Below are 19060 nucleotides of genomic sequence, written 5' to 3'. Positions count from 1 at the left end.
TAATACGATCTATTTTGAAAACTTAAAGCCATTGAGACAGTTATTCCCCAACATCTCTACTTTTCCACTGAGTTCAGAACAGAACCAGGGGACACTCACACCTCCATAGTACTTCTGGCCTTGTCTTCAAAAAGACCTATCAGAAATGTCAAGAAAGCATGTCCTCAGGGAAAACTCAGTGTAGTGCTACAACCTCAAGATCTGCAAGTAGGATTAACATTAGTGGGTAACTGATGCATCTGGGTGGTAATGAATATTTTGCACATTTAATTTTTTTGCTCATACCACTGTTGGAACACAGAAGCTGCTTTTCTCCCGGACACCCTCTTTAACTATGAATGTATGGACTCTGCTTTTGAATGCACAGCATTGTACGGGGTGAGTTCTCTGACTAGGACATGCGGTCCTGTTTGCTAGCTCCTGCTCAGAGCATGGAACATTCTTCCAGGCTCCAGCATGTAAAATGGGTGCTACTCTTCAAACCCCACAGTATTCTCACCCTATTAAGCAATAAGAAGCATTGCCAAGAGTCTTCCATCTCCCTTGCAGAAAATGGGCTCCTAGACAGGTACCAGATCAAGCAAAAATCTTTTTAGAGTACACTGAACCGACAATGGCATTTTCATGGAGCAAGACACAGTGGCTGCTAAGAGCGCATGGATTCCTACAGTAGTGGGGGATGGAGGAGGCAGGCAATCATGTGCTCAAAGGCATGGGGAGGAAGAGGGGGAGGAGGAGAACAAGGAGAGAGAGAGAGAACAAAGTGTCAACGTCTTAACTGGGACACACAAAGAGCCAGTTCTTAGTAAGAACTTAATCCAGGATTAACAAGAGGTCAGCTACCTCTGCAAGGAGACTGCACTAAAAGGAGCTAATTAGCTCTCCTTAATTGCACAAAAGAAACCACACAGAATTAAAGACATTCACAAGTAGCAGATCCCACCTCACCTAGGAAACAGAGCCCTACCTGTTGTCCTCAACACCATGCTCAAACAATCAGCACGTGGAAAGCCAAAAGCAGGAAAGGTGAAATGATGTTAGGAAAGAGGCTGCGGGGAGTTAGGCTCAGCATCAACAAGCCAAGTGTTGGAGTGGGAGCTGGAGCCTACATCGCACAGGACAAGCATTTTTAGCATGGCCAGTATCTTTATCTAGACAGTTTCTTCAGCAACCACTGCCATCACATGTGGAACTGCCCAAGATCCCTACAGTAACTACAGCTACGACTTTCATAAACAGTATTACCCATGGGGATATTTAACACAGTTTTAGGCCTCTTTAATTCAATGTGATCTCTGAAAATGATGAGGAAGGACAGCACAAGGGCAACCAGTCAATTTTGCTGTGTAGGCCCAGCTCTGCCCAGTAGGTTGAGACTGACAGAATCACATCCCAACATAGGTAGGCATTGCATCCTGGTCAGGATAAATGGAGAACACAAAGCAAATGCATCACAGATCATGGACAGGCCTGGAAACCACCAGTTCGGGATGATGCAGTAGAAAGGCTGGCTGAGCTGACCTCCCACAAATTCTCTGTCCTGAATTTCTAATCGTATATTATAAAGACACTTACATATCCTTAAGTCTCCTGCCAACTTCCACTCAATACCAAATCCATCTCTTTCTTCCTCTGAAACCATTATATGTTCTGTTGTAGCGCACTGATGATAAGCTGGTGCATATTTCACCCCAGAAGCACTTGCTTATCCACTGACATATAATTCATACAACAGTCAGTGTACTTGAAAATGAAGATTAACAAGCACATCAATAACGCTAACAGATGTCTCTGAGATCGAGCACTAATAAAAGTAACTCCCATATTTATTTGTTTATAGCACCGTGCTGAGGGCTGGGCAGATTGCATACAGAAAGGGCCCTCACCCTGAGGAGCTCATGGTGCAAGACTTCAACCGTGCAGTGAAAGGCATGAAGACGAGAGGCCACACTGATTTCAAACCCTACTGCAGTCAAGGGAGCCATCTTAGACCACCAGGGTCCGAGTGCATCCCAGCTGCAAGATCAGTGCCCAGGTTAAGAGAGGATGAAGAGAAAAAAGCAAAACAACAGGTTGGCCAGGGGAAGACTATCATGCACACAAAGAAAAATAACAACAGAAACAGGAGATCACCCATTAATTACAGGTCCCTATGGAATCATTAGAGTACTGCCTCCATTATCTATGTATCCTTCTTTTCTTATCCCTTCAGAGCAGAGTTAAGTATCATGCCATCGTACTTTCAAGTTCCATCGAGACAGTAGCCACCAGGGGACAAGCAGCAGCAAAATTTCACCTCAAACCCAACCCAAACAATTCACATTATTCGGATACCACTCTGAATATGAGAAAGCCACATCCCCCCCCTGCTTCCAGTAACTGGGCAGCAACGCTCATAAATGCTGTTCCTACGCAAGCTCAGCACAAAGAGAGAATTCCCTAACATCTGGATAAAGCTTCAATAGCTGCCATTGGAGAGAGCAAAATGCACGTCGGCTGTTCTGTGCCAGGGGCTGGGCTACACCCGGTCTCCTGGTACAGACAGGCCCCACTCCCTCAATCCTCTCTACCACCACCACTCCTCCGCTCCCTATTCCACACGGAACAGCTCAGACCTGTGAGGAGATTTATGAAGAGAAGGAAGAGGAAAAGGGTGCTAATAGACTCCGATCTCTTTCTTCAGCACTGGCTGGTGCAGTGTGTGCTTCTATGTCGTATAATTCAGTTACAGTTATGCCAGCTTCTCCATTGCTCCACACTGTTCCAATCTGTTTCTCCCAACCAAAATCAGCTTCCTAAAGCCTTCCCCCAGAGCACTACCCCAGTCTCTACCTTCAGACTCCTCCTGAGCCACCTCTGATTTTCAATCCCAATACCCATTCATACACATGGGATTCATCCCCGCTCTCACCGATTGACTTTCTTAACCTTGCTTGACCCTTTCTTCCAGGATGGTCTCAGATTCCTGCAACCTTCTGCTGGGCTCACCCAGAAACTCACGTAACAACACTAAACAGCTACTCAGTCCAGCCCCCACTCCCAAGAAGACAGAACGTTGCTCTGCAAGAGTCTTGCTTGGCATCTCTCCCCACACCCCCATCCCTTCCACCTCGACTTAGATTTCTCAGTCAAACCCTCCATATCTCCGTCCCAGCCCTGCACTGCGTCAGGGCATCCTTTTTCCTGAGGAACCGCCTGACCTCACAACACACGCACAAACACAAAGGAACCTGCATCCACAGGAAGGAGTCCTCCTGCCTGCCTGGGAGATGAAAAAGGACGAGCTCAATGATTGCATCGCCACCTGTTACCACATCACATTTCCCGGGGCGCAGCTGCGTGTCCTCCCCGCTCCTCTGCTCTCCGATTCTGAAACCACCATTTAAGCTGCGGACAGAAGCAATTCTGCTGGGGGAGAGATCGTTAAACCATTCAGGAATCTTACTGCTCCGATGCATTTTATGCTCTCAGAAGTGGTTGACAAAAAGATTCCCCACTCTGATAACGGCTTGGCATGGCTGAAACAAAGCCTTCTTTGCAACTTGCTGCCCAGCTCTGGCATCTGAACTGGCTGCTGCCCACTAGAAAGAAAAGCACCCACTGTCTCTTTAAGAATGCCCTGCAGCCCACATCACTAGAGCTCGGTTAACCCTGGCTGCTCCTCGCTCCATCCACTGATGACAGCTATGAAATTTCAGGACGTCCTCTCTTCTCTGGCTCTTACCTACCTGTTCTGCTGCCCTGGTACAGCTTCTCCATGTTGTCACACATCCCTGGCATCCCAAACATTTTTGCAAGGGCACTTTAGCAGAGCTCTATTAAATATCCCTGTACTCCCCGCTATAAAAACAACCAGTGAATACTTCTGTGACAACAAAGGAGCAGAGCAGTCAGCATGGACCTAAGCATCCCAATTACCTCTGAAGTCAACTTCCGTACTCCCACAAAGCACTCTTCTCTGACTACTTCGTCACTGCTACAGACATCCCGACTCTTCGTCTTGCTCAGCTAGAGGGACTACGCACACTTCTCTAAACCTTAGCAGACACCACACAAACCATCTACTTCCCCGATACAACAGCAGGCAGCACAGCCAGCAACAGGCGAAATATTTGTCTTCAACACATGGGTATTTCCAAATATAAACTCTTTGAAAGGCCATCGTCTACAGAGAGGTTATAAAATGCAGAAGGTAACAATGTGACTCATACTGGAAGTGTATATAAACACACATACAAAAACCTGTGTCGCAAGAAAAACAAGAGACTGTGACTGATTCTCTTCCGGGCAAAGCATGAAGAACGCTACCCTACCCCTTTGTCCTTGATTTTGTACCTACTCCAAACAGGCTAATGGAGGAAATAGAAGGTCATGTCCAGCAATTCAAAGAATTGAGAAAGCAAGAAAGCAGCGCAGCTCAACAGTGCGCAGGGTGAACACAAAGCAAATTAGACACGTTCTTGCAACACGATACAGGAGCAGGGAAGACTAATGTCATTCAGAGTTGCATAGTGTGATCAATCATATCTCATAGAAGCTGATGAAATATTTGCTCTGTATGATCCGTTAATCTCCACCAGGAACTTTATTATAAAGGTGCCATATAACTAGAAAGATGTTATTATAGAACACAGAGTTCAAAGGAAAGCAACAAAAACATCACAATATTCATGAGGCTCACTTATGAAAAGAAACTTGAAGGGTAAACAAAGTGAAGTGGTCAACAAATATTTGAAGAACATAAATACCAAAAAGAAAGAGAAGCCCTATTGAAAGGTTTTATAACAACAAGCAATAGGATTATATTGAGGGAAAAAAACTAGGCTGAAGTCAAATCCTTGCAGTCAAGAGCATGAGACAAGTGGTATAAACCCATTCACTTGTCATGTTTATAAACAGCATTAGGTAACCGTTAATGAAGACAAAGCAGGGAACTGTCCCACATTGTCAGGAGCATGGATCAATGCCTCAATTCCATCAAGTTTTTTTCTGTCTCTAGTTCTGCTTTCCATAATTTTCCTGATAAGCAGCAGCCCAGCCCGAGGACTTCTTGGTTACTGCTGTTTGCTAGCAATGCAAGACTCTTCAAAAGGTTTGTATTTGGTTGGTGTTACAGGTGTTCGAGCGTTACAATATAAAGAATTGTTGTGACTTGCTGTGGTTTTGTTCCCAAAACCTCCAAGTGAAACATATCCATGTGATTTTGAGTTTCACGTGGGAAATCTTGCAAAGCGATACCTAAATCATCTGAAGTTCTTAATCTGGGCTGTGATCCTTGAAAGAACAATTGTCCTTACGACAACTATGGCATTTCCAAATACGAGCAAGACATAGGTTGCTTTGGGGCAATTATATGGATTCAGTTTGTGACTTTGGACAAGTCACCTATGAGAAGTGCAGGGGATATGGCTGGCCAGTTTGCATTTCTGATACTAGCTCTTACATCAATATAGTTTGTTCTCTTTAAAGAACTGTTTTAAACAACAATAACGGTTTTTTGCTCACCTAAGCCAAGCTTCCAGTAGGGAAGTTTTCTAGTACACCTCTATCAATTAACATGTTAAAAGTAAAAACGCCTTTAATCTCTGTGTGCCTCATCTGCAAACCAAGGTTAATACCACTTCCTTTCTTCTACCCTTTGTCCATCTTGACTTTTTAGGATGTAAGCTCTTCAGGACACAAACTGTAGCTGGAGTTGTGCATGAAAATCTCCTAGCACAGCAAGGCCCTTCTTTTAAGGGCCTCTCTCTCTGTAAAACAACACAATCTTAGAAACAGATCCATTTCCAAAATCAGTTGTGCTATCACCTGTCTTTGAAACAGAAACTCGAAAGAATCAATGGGAAACCTATTGTTCCTGTTGGAAAGGTTGGAAAAATAATAACATGGGCATTTGAAGCAATGATGTAGTTTTACTGCCTTGAACCAGCTGCTGAATTTTGCTCCAATTCTCTAAGCTCCAACCCCTAGACACATACCTTCTTTCATGGCCTACAGCTAAGCAACAGTTCGCCTCCCAAACCTCATTCCTAAAACGTACATCAGATTGAAGGCCACCACATGAGTACACCATTTCTTAATAGTTGACAGCTCTGAAAAAAATAAATTCCAGTTTTGAGGCCTGCACAGCCACAACCCAATCTCCTCATGAGCAGAGGGCACTTCTTTCAGACCTCTATAGCTGCTTTATTTCTACTCCTACAGGGTCAGAAATACACCAAAATTATAGCTTTAACTTTCCACCAACTTTCTGAAATGCCTCTGTCTCCAGTGCAAACCCTTTAACTCACAGCACTTCATGTGTCATCGCTACACAAGTAAGGGATGAGACCTTGCAAATTATTTCTCTGGAATCCTCAGACCTTGCCATCTCTTCCTCCTGCCATTTAAACACAGGCTTGCTTGCTTAGTATTTCATTAAAGGAACGATTCTGGTTTAAGAGACCTGTTCTTACACTAAAGATATACAAGTCATCCTCCCTCCCTGCTCCGCTCCCTGCTAATTTGGTGTCTTATATTATGTGCATATGTGGACTTTTTTTTATGTTACCAAATCTTTGCCACTCCTGAATATATACCTCCTTCTTCCCCACCAAGTCTTTTTCATTCAACTAATTTTCTCCTCCATTTTCCTCCTTCCAGTTCCAAGGCCTGAAATTAGGTCTGGGCAAGCCACATTCTTCCAAACCTGGTATTCCAAGTGGTTTGAAAATGATTCAAAACATATCCCCCAAATATATATCTCCCCCTCCCACCAAAAAAAATCCCAAATTCCTCTTTCTCCACTCCTTTGCCATATGCATAGAGCAGCTGTGACATTGTCAAATGAGAATGGCAACATTTTACTTCTTGCGTTAGTTGAAAAAGCAAGCCAGAGCATCTATCCCCAGGTCACTTGGCTGTGACCACACAGAACATTCTGCCCAGGAAAAATGGTTACGGAGAGTAAACCACTGGAAAATGTAAAATATAATCAACAGTACAGACCCAAAGCTGGCCAAATGGAAAACTTTAGTAAAGGAGAAGCTCAGATGACATTCCACCATCTTGTATTCAGCATATGGCTCTGCAAGAGCATACAGAAGTTACAAAAGGAAAAGCTACTGATTTATGTGCAACATTTGTTTTGGTGTCTCCATTTCCTGAACTTAGGTATTTTATACCTGGATACTTTTATTGCTATTATATCTCAATTTATATAATTTACTTTCACCAGACTCAAAGTACTGAAATTAGCAGTTGCCATTCATTGCAAGTATCAGTTATAATAATAATGGTAGTCTGCCATTAAGATGCACTTTCTAACCACTTTTCTAACTGAAATCAGAGGCATGCAAGAGAAGATTCAAGCATAAACACAGAAGCTGCTTAATCAACCAAAGGAATACCACTAACTAGTTTAGAATAGAGAGCAAAGAAGAGCCCTGTTCCCAAGGGGAATTTCAGTTGGCAAATATGATTAAGCAAAAGAGATCCTGACCAGGACACAGCGATTCTTGCAGAATGTGCCACAAGAGCTTCGATGGCTCTTTCGGACCTTGAGCATGCCCACTTGCTGAGCAGAACAGCCCTGATCGAGCAGAAATTTTAAGTATGTGAGTGTTTCCATTTAGTTCAACAGAACTATTAACACACACAGGGCGAATAACATGCTTACAAATTATGGAACACTATTCAACATACCCCTTCTAGCACTTGTCACGTGTAAATATCAAACTGCTTCAGTGAGAGGGAGCACAAGGGGGACCGGAAGAGACAAATGGTGTGCCTCATTTTGCCGACAGGGAAACCGGAGCAGAGGCAAGATCATGATCTGACTGGTCAACAACAGATCCAGGTATAAAACTGGCCTCTTATGAATTCCAGCTCCAACAGCCAGAACCTCACTTCTCATCTGAAGGGACCAAGCAGTTCAACAGCACACAATGGTCTCAGCTCCGCACTTCGGCTTTGAGAGAGAAAAACAGTATCTGCTTAATTTTATCTACAGCCTCTTCTTGGCTGAATTTGGCTCCTTCCGTGCTTTTTCCTCCTGCATATGGGAGGAAAAGAATCTCTGGACAAGCCTCACTGCAGCCTCATTCATCTCAACTCAAGGCCCTGAGCAAGCAATGGCTGCAGAATTCCACAACAGTTCCAAGCAGTTTGCCCTTCACTTGACATTTATGAGGCTGCTGAAGGACTAGAGAGAGAGCGCAAGGTGATTTTACCATCTGATAAGCAGGAAAAGCAATTTTAGAGCAAAACAAATGATTAGGATTCAATTAGCCAAAATAATTGGCAGCCCAAGGAGAGATCTGAAGGAGAGATTCTAGGTGTTGGCAGCAAACTCTGCAAAGCGCAGCATCTTCATGGTGCAAGTCAAAGAACTCTTCTGTCTAGTTGCCCTCAGAGGGGTTTCAATAAGCACATATATATATATTAGATAATAAAATGATGGACGTTTACCCAACTTTAAATCAAAAACTGATGCCAGAGGCATACCACATAACAAACAAAAAACACTAAAGGGGTACTTGTGCCAGTCTATCATCACACAGAGCTACAGCAAACCAAATCTCAGATCAAGGGCTTCATAATGACTGAGTCAGTTTTTCTTCAAATAGTCTCCTTCCAATGTAATTTTGAGGTTTTTTGGTTTGGGGTTGTTGGGGTTTTTTTGTTACTCAAATAGTCACTTCATTTGTACTTTATACCATATTACCATTGAAGGTATTAATTCAGTGTGGCAGTGTGCAGTCCAGGACAAAAACCGGTAATGAGCTGATCTTGGTTCTATTTCTGGCTCAGTTAGTGACTACAAGTACTGTCTGGCCAAGTGAACTGCATGCAAGATTTTTCCTTGACATTAGTGCACTTGGGTTAGGCTCCTAACTGCTTACTATCAATTCCCACTACTGAAAAGCTCAGATAAATTAGCACAGCTACTAACCACTTTGTTGTACTATGAAACCCTTTACAAAATAAATCTACCAATACTGCTCAAAGTTGTTCTTCAGGTCATCTTATGCAACACCATAACGTTTCTTCCTGTTCAAAGAGAAAGGTTAAAAACTGTACTTTATGGACAGAGGTTCAGTCAAAGCGTTCAGAATATTCTGGATGCAGGGAGAGATGAGTGACCTATTAATACCATTTCCTCTTCCTACCGCATCGACAGCAAATGGGAACATTCTGATTCGTAAGATCCATTTGCAGAATTTTTAAGGAGTGAAAGCCTCTTCCTTCTAAAATGTTAGAACCATATTTATATGTATGTGGGTCATCTTTGATGGTTTTTAGCGGAGGATTATCAGCACCTATTTCCTCCTTTTGAATAAAGAGCACAAAGAAGAAAGAGGTAGACGCAGAAGAATCGATGAAGACAGAGAAGAAAAGAACACTGAAATGTAACATTTTAACCTGTAACACGAAGGTCGAACAGCACGATATGCACAACAGCACAATTATGTAACTTCAACAGAACTACTTTGCTAGCCTTTTCCAAAACATTGAGGAATACTTGATTTGGAAACTTATCTTTCATTTGCATCAGAACATTAGAACAAAATTCATTTTCACTGCACACATTAGCTCTTTAAGTCTCTGCAGTATCTATATGAAATTGAAAACTACTGAAATGGCTTCATTGTTTCACTACGTAATTAAGGAGGCAAGAATCCCAAACACCCACATTTGTCACCTTTCTGTATTACAGCAAGTGCTAATTCTCTACAGCTGAGGGCAGAACACATCCCTCCTGTCCCTTTTTCACTAACCTGTTATTTTAGGCTTCAAAGAAGTTGCAAGACTGAACTGCAAGGACAGAGCTATGTAGGACTAGTGTGATAACTTATGAACTCCCCTCCCTCCCCTCTTACATACTGGTGGCCCTGAGACACTGACAAATCAATTAAAAGGGCAGGTGTTGTTAGCCTGGTCTAGATACAAAGAGCTCCTGAAGTCGCAGCCCTACAGCATGCATAACTGAAACTGTCTAATGTTAATCTTCGCTGCTCCCTGACATCAAACAACTAATTTTAGCTCTGCTGTTCTGTAACCCTACCTAGTTCCCATCCCACCCCCACAACTATATAATAGATCCTTCCTTCAGATAAGTAGGGTGTTGGAACATTGAGAGTTTTTTTCTCACCCACAGGCACTAGCAAAAAAATGAATTACAGATTTATTTTAGGTAGAGCCTTTGGGCCTTATTTTCTCTGCGGGTTCCATATAGCAGGTTCTGTGGCTCAGAAACATTCCAGTCAACAAATCAGCATAAGCAACGCAGAAGTAACCACGAAAGGAAGGAAAATCAGATGAGCAGAGTTTTGTTCAGTATCCCGTTTATGGGACATTAAGCTCAGCTACCCACTTGCTTTTGTGCCTGCAAGACTCTTCAGTCATTTGATTCTCATTTTTAATAAAGGTCCAAATTAGTATCCATCTAGGCTGGATTATGAGCTCCCCACAACTCCTAACAAGGAAAAATGCCAACAGCAAGCAGTACTACCCAAGATTTGAGGGGAGGGAAAGCCTGCCTGCCCTGCTGCTGTAGTTTCTGGCTTTCTGCAATTTAAAGCTCAGGGCCTGGCTCATTATAGTCCCTAAGGATCTCTGAGATAACGGTGATGTAAGACTGGAAGCAAAAGTTCTCTCTCGTAATACCGTGTCACAACATGAAGACATCTACAACGGTATTAAAATATTACACCGTGACATGAAGATGACCTATTAAACCAAGATACTAGGCCCCGTAATGAGACAAACGTATGTTGTCATATGACAATAACAACGTACTAGGGGACTGCAGTATCACTTCTGATACCAGAATGTTGTACCAGAACAATATGATACTGCACTAGTACATCAGGACCTTGCATCATGATACAATACAGTTATGTTTTGATGTCATAAAGCTATGATGGTTATACATCAGCATTCTGCTTTACTGCAGCGTACTGTGACCACCTAATGACTCCACGGTATGCAGCTATGCTATGATACGATACCAGATGGTGATGAGATCATTTTGGGCAGAATTAGGTGGCGTACTGCAAAAACGCATGACATCGTATTAGAGATCAGCACGTTATCTTGTGCCAAAACAAGCTTGCACCAAGACTCAGAGATGGCCAGAGTTCCCCAATAAAACACACTACATTATTTTGTGCAATCTAACAGCATGAAATGAACGGGTGCTCTAAAAACAGGCGAGAGCAAGTCCTCTTCCTAACGGTCAGAGTGGACTGCTCCTGCTGACAGCATTCTGTCCCTGTACTACTGCCCTTCCTGGTACAGAAAGAAATCATGTGTCTTTCTGAGAACGGCTCCATAAGGAAATTTGCATTAACCCCAGCAGTGCCATCTAGAACTGGAATCACCAATTCTACAGCAAGGACCAAAAGATCTGTTTGTATGCCATACGTTTGATGTGGTTTTTTTCTTTAGACAAATACTAACCCTGTAAAGCCATTTCATTGCAAATATTGGAGGCTGCACAACCCACATTAAAGTACCCTAACAGAGTTTGACAAAGAGCAGGGAACTCTGTATTCCATACTTAGATCTATGCTCCTCTAGAACCATGCCAATCAGTGCAGTAGCAACAAACACATAGACTTAGATGAAACAGGACTTGAAATAACATCCTTAACTCACCCTTCTGTGCCTGGATGTTGCAGCACAACCAAATAAATAAAACCACCTGTAAACATCCTAGAGGGAGAACAGTAACTACTGCAAAGATCCAAAATACTGTATATTTTTATTAAATAAGGTAAGTGATCAGAATATTTGACTTGTTTCTCTTTGGGATTCAGAGGAAGATGAAGGGGGGATGCTGAAGAGGTAGCTCAAGCAGGGCTTAGTTAGCACTCTTCAAGCGTTTCGGGAAGAGCCAGGGGAGCCGATCAGGACCTTTACTGCACTCCCCACCAGAACACACTCACCCAGGACAGCACAGTGCCCCTAGGACCCTGCCAGGAGCCTGAGACAGAAAAAACTCAGAGGGAAGAGCGTCACCTACTGAAACACTGCTAGCATTTCATCCAGCACATGAGTAATCTTCTTATGTCCCCCATCCAGCTCCTGTATCTACCAGCCTTGCTTGATTAGCTCTGAAGTCTGACAAAATTAACAGACTGGCTTCAACCTTAATTGTTATAAATGCTGTGATAGGACTGGGCGCGCAAAAGCTCTCCAATTACACGATTAACAAAAACGTCCGGTGCTGCTCATGGATAGGTACAGAAACGAATGCAGTGGGGTGCCATGTTATTGCAGATACACATGATCACAGCATTTATAACACATGCTTCACTCTCCTGGTAGTACGCTAAGCTATTATGCAACTCATCAGCCCAATAGCATACCACATAAAGCAGCAAATCAGTACAAGAGTTGGGCTTTTTTTTTAATTAAAAAAGGGGGGGGGAGAGAAAAAAATTGTGTAAGATTTTCAAATGCTAACGGCCATATCGCTTGTACAGTCTGTGTTACACATGGCCATGTACACGTCGGAAAATTTCAAAGGCTCTCAGTATAATTAAAGAAAAGACAAAATTAGAGAAATTAGAAAAAGAGATGACCTATTGAGTCATCCCTGGCTCTAGTCCGTCCCCTGGGGCCCAGTACAAGATGCTTCCTAGTGCTGTGCTACAGTGCGTTTATTTTTTTACACAGAAAAAAAATAGTGATAATAAATAAAACAACCAATGAAAAATAACTTCACTGTTTTCTCACACTTTACAGGCAAGGATCTCAAAGCACTAAATTCATACTGATACAAAACAGCAGACTTGAGAGGGAAGCTGTTATTTCTATGATTACTTCCTTTTTCATTACAGAGAAAAAGGATTAAAAAAAAAAAAAAAAAAACAGGCCTGCACATTGCTCTTGTCATCCACTTTGCAATTTCAATCCAAAGTCACATTCCACTATTAACTATGGAACCGTTCCCATCTGATAAAGTTCCGATTAAATCAATTTCATCACAATAATTCAAAGACTATTTACTCCAACTAAGTAGTTTTGACATAGTAGAGGTTTAAAATAGTTTTGATACACTCAAGACTTCATATAAATCATTGCTGGCCAAGTTTATATTAGAGATACATATATCTGCATCCCTGTGTGTTACATACATACACGTTTACCTACCCATATAAAATACAAACTTGACCAACAAAAACATTTACGTGCCAACATTTTAGATACGCACACAGCTTTGTTGACCGACTTTTCACCCACACAACGTTTTCTTTCACTGCCCACTTGTCCAAACCTGGAGAGTTTTCCCCCAGGCACGATCAAAAAATTAAGGAGCACTTCAGTACCTTCCAGGAAGCTGTCAGTTCCCTCGACTCCCAACTCTAATACGTTATTACAGAAACATGCCAGTGAGGTGCATCCCCAAAAGCAGCTACTTAAAGGACAAGCCGAGCAGGAACCACTCCACGCACGCAGGATTCAAAACGTTTTCTCCGCCTTTCTTCGGAAGAAACCGCACATGCTTATTTTCTCTGTACGCAAATAGGTACCGAGTCCAGGCGCTCAGGTGTGCGGGTGCTATGTGCGTGCATGCACAGATGCAGATTCATGCACAGCCATCGCGAAAGCCGGGAAGAGGAAGAGGAGGAGAAGGGGTGGCGGCAGCAGGGAGGAAGATGCAGCCAGACCAGAGGGAGGCTCACGGCAGCGCACAGTCCTGATGCGGAGATGCCCGGACAGGAACGACCCGTCGTCGCATCTATTCCCGCCGACCCCCCCGGCGGCTCCCTCCTCCCAGCCGCAGCCCGGCTCTGCCCCCGGCGGCCAGCACACACGGAGATGTCCCCCTCGGCGGCGGTGCTGCAGCGGCCCGAGCTTTGCGGCGCAGGCACCGGCCAACTTAGCGGAGCGCATCCCTTCCCTCCGCCGGCTCCGCCGCCCCCCCCCGCCGCTGCGGCGCGCCGCGGGGCTGGGAAGGAGGAAGATTTCGGGAGAGTGGGTGCCCGCATCGCCCCCTTTCCCCAGCCCTCCGCTTACCAGGCGAGCTTGAACCCTTTCATTAGTACAGTCACGATAATCCGATGCCCGTGCCCTTGTCTGCCCACTGACAGCTCCAGAGGTCCCAGGACATATTGGAGGAGACCCGGCCGCCGAGCGTCCCCCGGGGAGCGCCGAGCCCCATGCGCAGAACCCCCCGCGCCGGGGCACGGCCGCCTCCCGCCCTCGGCCGCCCCCCCCCCCCAGACCCCCGCCGAGAGGCAGAGGGCTCCCCGCACTAGCAGCGCCAGGGGCTGAGAGCCGCCCCGCTCGCTGCTGAGCATGTGCAGCGCCGGCAGGACAGCGCGGCGCGCAGCATGCCATGGCAGCCGGGCCGCGCCGCCCCCCCCGCCCCGGGGGGGGGGGGGGGGGGGAGAAGGCGGCACTCGATCCCCGCCCGCCCGCCCTGCGGCGGAGCTCCCACCCGCGGCCGCGGCTCCCTTGGGGGGGGAGTTCGGAAAAGGGGAACGCGCCTTCCCGGCCTCTCGGCCCTGCCGGGGGTCGGGGAGGCAGAGTGGCCCCCGTCCTCGTCCTTTGCGTGGGGATTAACTAAGCCGCCGCTCCGACTGCAGGCTGCGTAACAACCGCTCCGGAAAGCGAAGGGAGTGCTTAACTGAGAGGGAGATTTGCAGAGAGGCAGGAGCCAAGTTCCTGCGCTGAAATGGAAGTGTGTGGGTGGGGGGGGTATCTTACCCTCACGACACCCACCGCCAAGCATGCGCCCAAACAACAACAGTCAGTGGCACAGCATCGCTTATCGCAGCAGAGTCAGGACCTCTCCCCCCACACCATGCAATAAGGATCTTTGGCACCGCAGCACACAGAGGGCTGGGCACCCTGGGCAAGGCCTGACCAAAAGGGGGAAGAAGGGCCAGTTATTACATCACCCCCTCCTTTCCTGCAATACACTACACTTTCCCTGGGAATTCTTCTGTTTATCTTGCAGGATCTAAACATAGCCTACTGCTCCACTGCCCAGGCACACAAATTGTTAGGGAAAAGGGCAGTATCTCTCAAATAACCTATAGTTTAACTATTGCTTAGTAAAGGATCATCGAAAGAACTTCGAAGAGTGAAGCTTGGGAGTGTCCAAGGGTGAACACACACCCATAGTCCCCACACCGCACATCTTTCATCTAGGGAAAGAAACAGACTCTTGCTTATGAACCTAGGAATTCAGCAGTTTCAGGGATGGTAAAGACTGCGGTCAGTTATGTGAAAATAAAGAGATTCTACTATCCTGAAGGAGTTTTTTTAAGGCTGTTTGTCATTCTTTTGCACCCAAACTCAAGGTCTGCACCTACTCGCACACACACACACCCATGCCAATAAGTGCAGCTGATGTCTCCATAGTGAATGATACAAAATCTTGACCTTTAAAATCACCACCTCCATTCTGTTCACCCTACAGTGGAGAGGGGAGTACCAGGGGTACTAGATCAAAGTCTGTTCTCTTTCACAAAGCTTTCTGTGAAATTTGTCCTTATGGCCTGAGGAAACATTGAGATCGTGATGCCTACGTCCCCTTTGGCAAGTAACCAACACATGCTTCTCCACTTCCATATTTTGCTTAATAAAGGCACCCGATCTTTTTACTCATTCTCTCAAGTCCTGAACAGATGGACAAAAGCAAAGTTCCAGTTCTGAATATAGCAGAAAGTCACTTCTGTAGGGCTTTGGTCATGCCAGGGCAGGTGAAGGGAGACAGGATCATGGCAGTGGGGCTGAAGTTTCAGAAACTGTGCAAGTAACATTGAAATGTCTTTCTGGGGAGGTTAGTCGCAAAGGGACAGCTCTACTCAGTGCTAACTCCCTCCAAATAGCTTCCCAAACACTCGTGACATTGCACTGTTTGCTTCATTATTGAATACCATCATGCTTGGTGTGACTGCTGCAGAAGGAAGCAACTAGTATGAAACCACATCTTGCATAGAACTGTCTTCCAGACTGTTCATGGAAGAAAGTGATGGACAGTACCTTGCAGGAGAGCCCCACACAGGGCCGAGAGATTTGAAACACCTGCTTTGAGAATTATTTCCAACACGAACTTTATGACATGCCTTTTTGTTTATTTCTAGACAAAAAGCATTAACTTAGCCTGAAAGCTGGGCACATGCATTTCCACATGACAAACAGCATGGGAAAAAACACATTCAAATCTCACCCCACACAATCCCAGATTCAGCCCTCATTAGGTCCAACCTATGTTGGATGCCTGGCTTGGACTCTGCTTTTCTCCATGAGATGCTTTGCATCTGTGGCCTGCAGGTTGTCAAGCAGGGAAGCAAATCACAATGCTGTAAAATAGGTCAGGAGACCTGCAAGCTCGGCAAATCTGGGACAGACTAATGCTGCAGAGTCACATGTTTAGAAATCAAAGCTCAGGCAAGAAAGGTATTAAGAGATAAGCAGTCATGTACTTTTTTTTTTTTTAAATAACATGAGAGTTTGGAAATTATCAAAGGAGACAGACCACTTAGAAGAAAGTATCTGTTTAAGCATATGGCTTGCAGGTACAACCACCTCTGCCACAATCCAGCTGGGATCTGCTTTCTCAAATCCTCGCAGCAGGAGCGTTGGTGAAGGGGCTGTGGGTCACCCACCATCTTCAGAGAACCCCAAGCAGATGACCCCGCTTGTCACTGCTATTTACAGTCTCAATTCCACATTCACTAGACTGGTCCACCTGTGTGAGCTAATGCTGCATGGGCAAGCCCTTTCCTTTTTCTCCATCCTTTGCACATAACCACTCCGAGGCGGGGGGGGAGGATATTAAAATTTAAGTAAGGTTACAAAAGAGCATATGTAGGTATCAAGAGAGATAGGTTATGCACAGCCACCCTGTCCACCTCCGCAGTGCTAAGAATACTTAGAAGGCATACGCAAGTTGAATTCCAGATAAATTATCTACCTACTCCATCCCGAGCATCCATCCCACAAAACAGGAAAATGGGAAAGCAGAAAAAAGCATATTCAGAACCGTGGCTTGAAAGATCCAAACCCATTTCCAGCTCTGCTACAGAACTCTGTTTTGAAAATGGGTAAATCCTATAATCCATGTCTTTTCACTCACCTGTGGAACTACAAGTTGTAAGGAGACACTCCTTACATGGTTGTAATAAGCATCAATGATACATCGTTTTGGATCGTATAAATGTCAATATAAGTGACAAATCTTTGATGACTATGTTTTGCATGCAAAAGACCTTTCCCAAGCCTTTGTTATTTTGGTAAAAATTCTTTATTTTTCCATATGAAGAGTAAAAAATAGCAAAAATAGTAATAAAAGCATAAACATTGTTTTTCCTTTTAGTTTGTTTTCATGTTTCATGAAAACAAGCATAATGGTTGAAAACAGTGAAAAATTTCTGAAAGCGGGTATCTTTTTGGCCAACATTAGCTATGACAAAATCCTGAAAACACCACAACAACCTTGTCTCCTTTATGTCTCACCTACCATGGCCTCTCCTCCCTTGCCTAACCAAAATCTCTGAATTCAACAGCAGCTCTGAAACACACAGAGGTGCCCTTCACTTCTGCCGAGAAAGGCAGTAGTCCCCAAAGTACAAATGCTTAACTAGAGCACCAGGATCATCAAACAAGTTGAGCGCCTGCAACTTCTGTAACCCACCTCTCATCAGCCCCGGTTCTTCCTCCCTCACCCACACGTCTCCCTCTCTACAGGTAGATGCTTGCAGTTGTGCCTCTCATGGCCCTCTGTTGACTGGCACCTCTGTGCTCATATCAAAACTGCATCTTTTGCCTCCTGCTAAACACCACCCTTCTCTACACCTGCTCCTACTTCCTTCTCCTCTCGTTTCCTTCTTTATTTTCTATCCCTCCTCCATCAGCTATTTCATAACATTTTTGACTGCCTTCACATCTTTGTGTTGTGTTCTCTTCTCAGCTCCCTTTCATATCTAAAGTCATCAGATCACCTTCTTCCCTTGCCTCAACCCAAGTTTTTCATGATTTCTTCCCATACCAATCTCCTTCTTTGTACTCGTTTGTATTTGACCTATTTACAAAGCCACATGTATATTTTCACCAGTGACCGCCCTTCATACAGGATGTTAGATTGAATGTTCATAATTTTCCATTCTAGCCATAAAATCTGTAAGTCAAAGAATTTGCTTATTGCAATACAATTTTGATTGTTTGGGAAAGGGGTCTCCTTTTTTAATTACAAAATATTAGCTGCATCATTTGCTAAGCATAAACAGTAAATAACAGTAAGACAAGTTTACATGGTGTCTGTTGTCCTGCCTCATCCCCTGTCCCTTCCCCCAGGCAAAATTCTCAAACTTCAGAAAGGATTAGACAAGATAATTTGGATCTTGGCCTACTGCCAGTAACATTTTGAGTACTTCTGGTCCAGAGCAAGAATACCATGAATACAGCCTCCCTTGTGGCTTCTGGTTGCTTCCACCGCCAGTCAGGATGAGGAAGTCAAACAGCACACACAAACACTAAAAACAGCAACAGAGTAAAAAGCATGCAGAACTTTCTCAAACTGAAGACAGACTTGGAGATTATGAGTAGCAGAAAAAAGGAGTTAGAAAAAAGAATGGATGCTTTCCTGACCTGTAACTATCAAGGCGCCATGAATGAAAAAAAAAAAGTTAGGGCTGTAATATACAAAACCCGAGTTACTTTTTTTTCCTGACCTCCAGCTTGGAGGAAAGAAATACTAAATGGTACTGTCCAGATGAGACAGTGCTTTACATGCCCTCTGCACAGGCAAGAACATCTGTACAAAGTGACAGGCAGTAATGAATTAGGTCTTGGTGTTCTCTTGCATTCTGGTCAGATGGCAAGAAACAGGCAATTTGTACGCAGCATTTATGTTGCCTCCCTCATCAGGGCCTGGATGAAAGCTGGAAGCAGAGAGGCAACTACAGAAATTAAGAGTCATACAACAGTATTTAACAATTAGCACTTTTATTCACATACCAGCTGTTTTGCATTACCCTATCATCCTTTTCCCCTTACACATACTTCTCCAAGCAATTCCAGCCTGAGCAACTGCTATCTAATAAAAGCCAAGGAAATA

At 44.5% G+C, this 19060-nt stretch overlaps 1 protein-coding gene across 11 annotated transcripts in view; it reads right to left on the bottom strand.

Moving 5' to 3' along the window:
• Positions 1–19060, bottom strand: part of GRAMD1B (GRAM domain containing 1B) — a 103731-nt gene that overhangs the window by 51310 nt on the left and 33361 nt on the right. Inside the window, exon 1 of one of the 11 annotated variants that reach the window (XM_075034830.1) lies at positions 14008–14109. The exons of the other annotated variants lie outside the window; for them this stretch is intronic. Coding sequence (XP_074890931.1) covers positions 14008–14030 — 23 coding nt within the window. The 5' untranslated portion in view covers positions 14031–14109. Of the gene's footprint in view, positions 1–14007; positions 14110–19060 lie in introns of those variants that run through there. 11 annotated transcript variants of the gene reach the window in all.

Source organism: Buteo buteo, chromosome 9, assembly GCF_964188355.1.
Source record: "Buteo buteo chromosome 9, bButBut1.hap1.1, whole genome shotgun sequence".
In the NCBI taxonomy this organism is placed as follows: Eukaryota; Metazoa; Chordata; class Aves; order Accipitriformes; family Accipitridae; genus Buteo; species Buteo buteo.
This window is presented reverse-complemented; position numbering and strand designations above follow the sequence as displayed.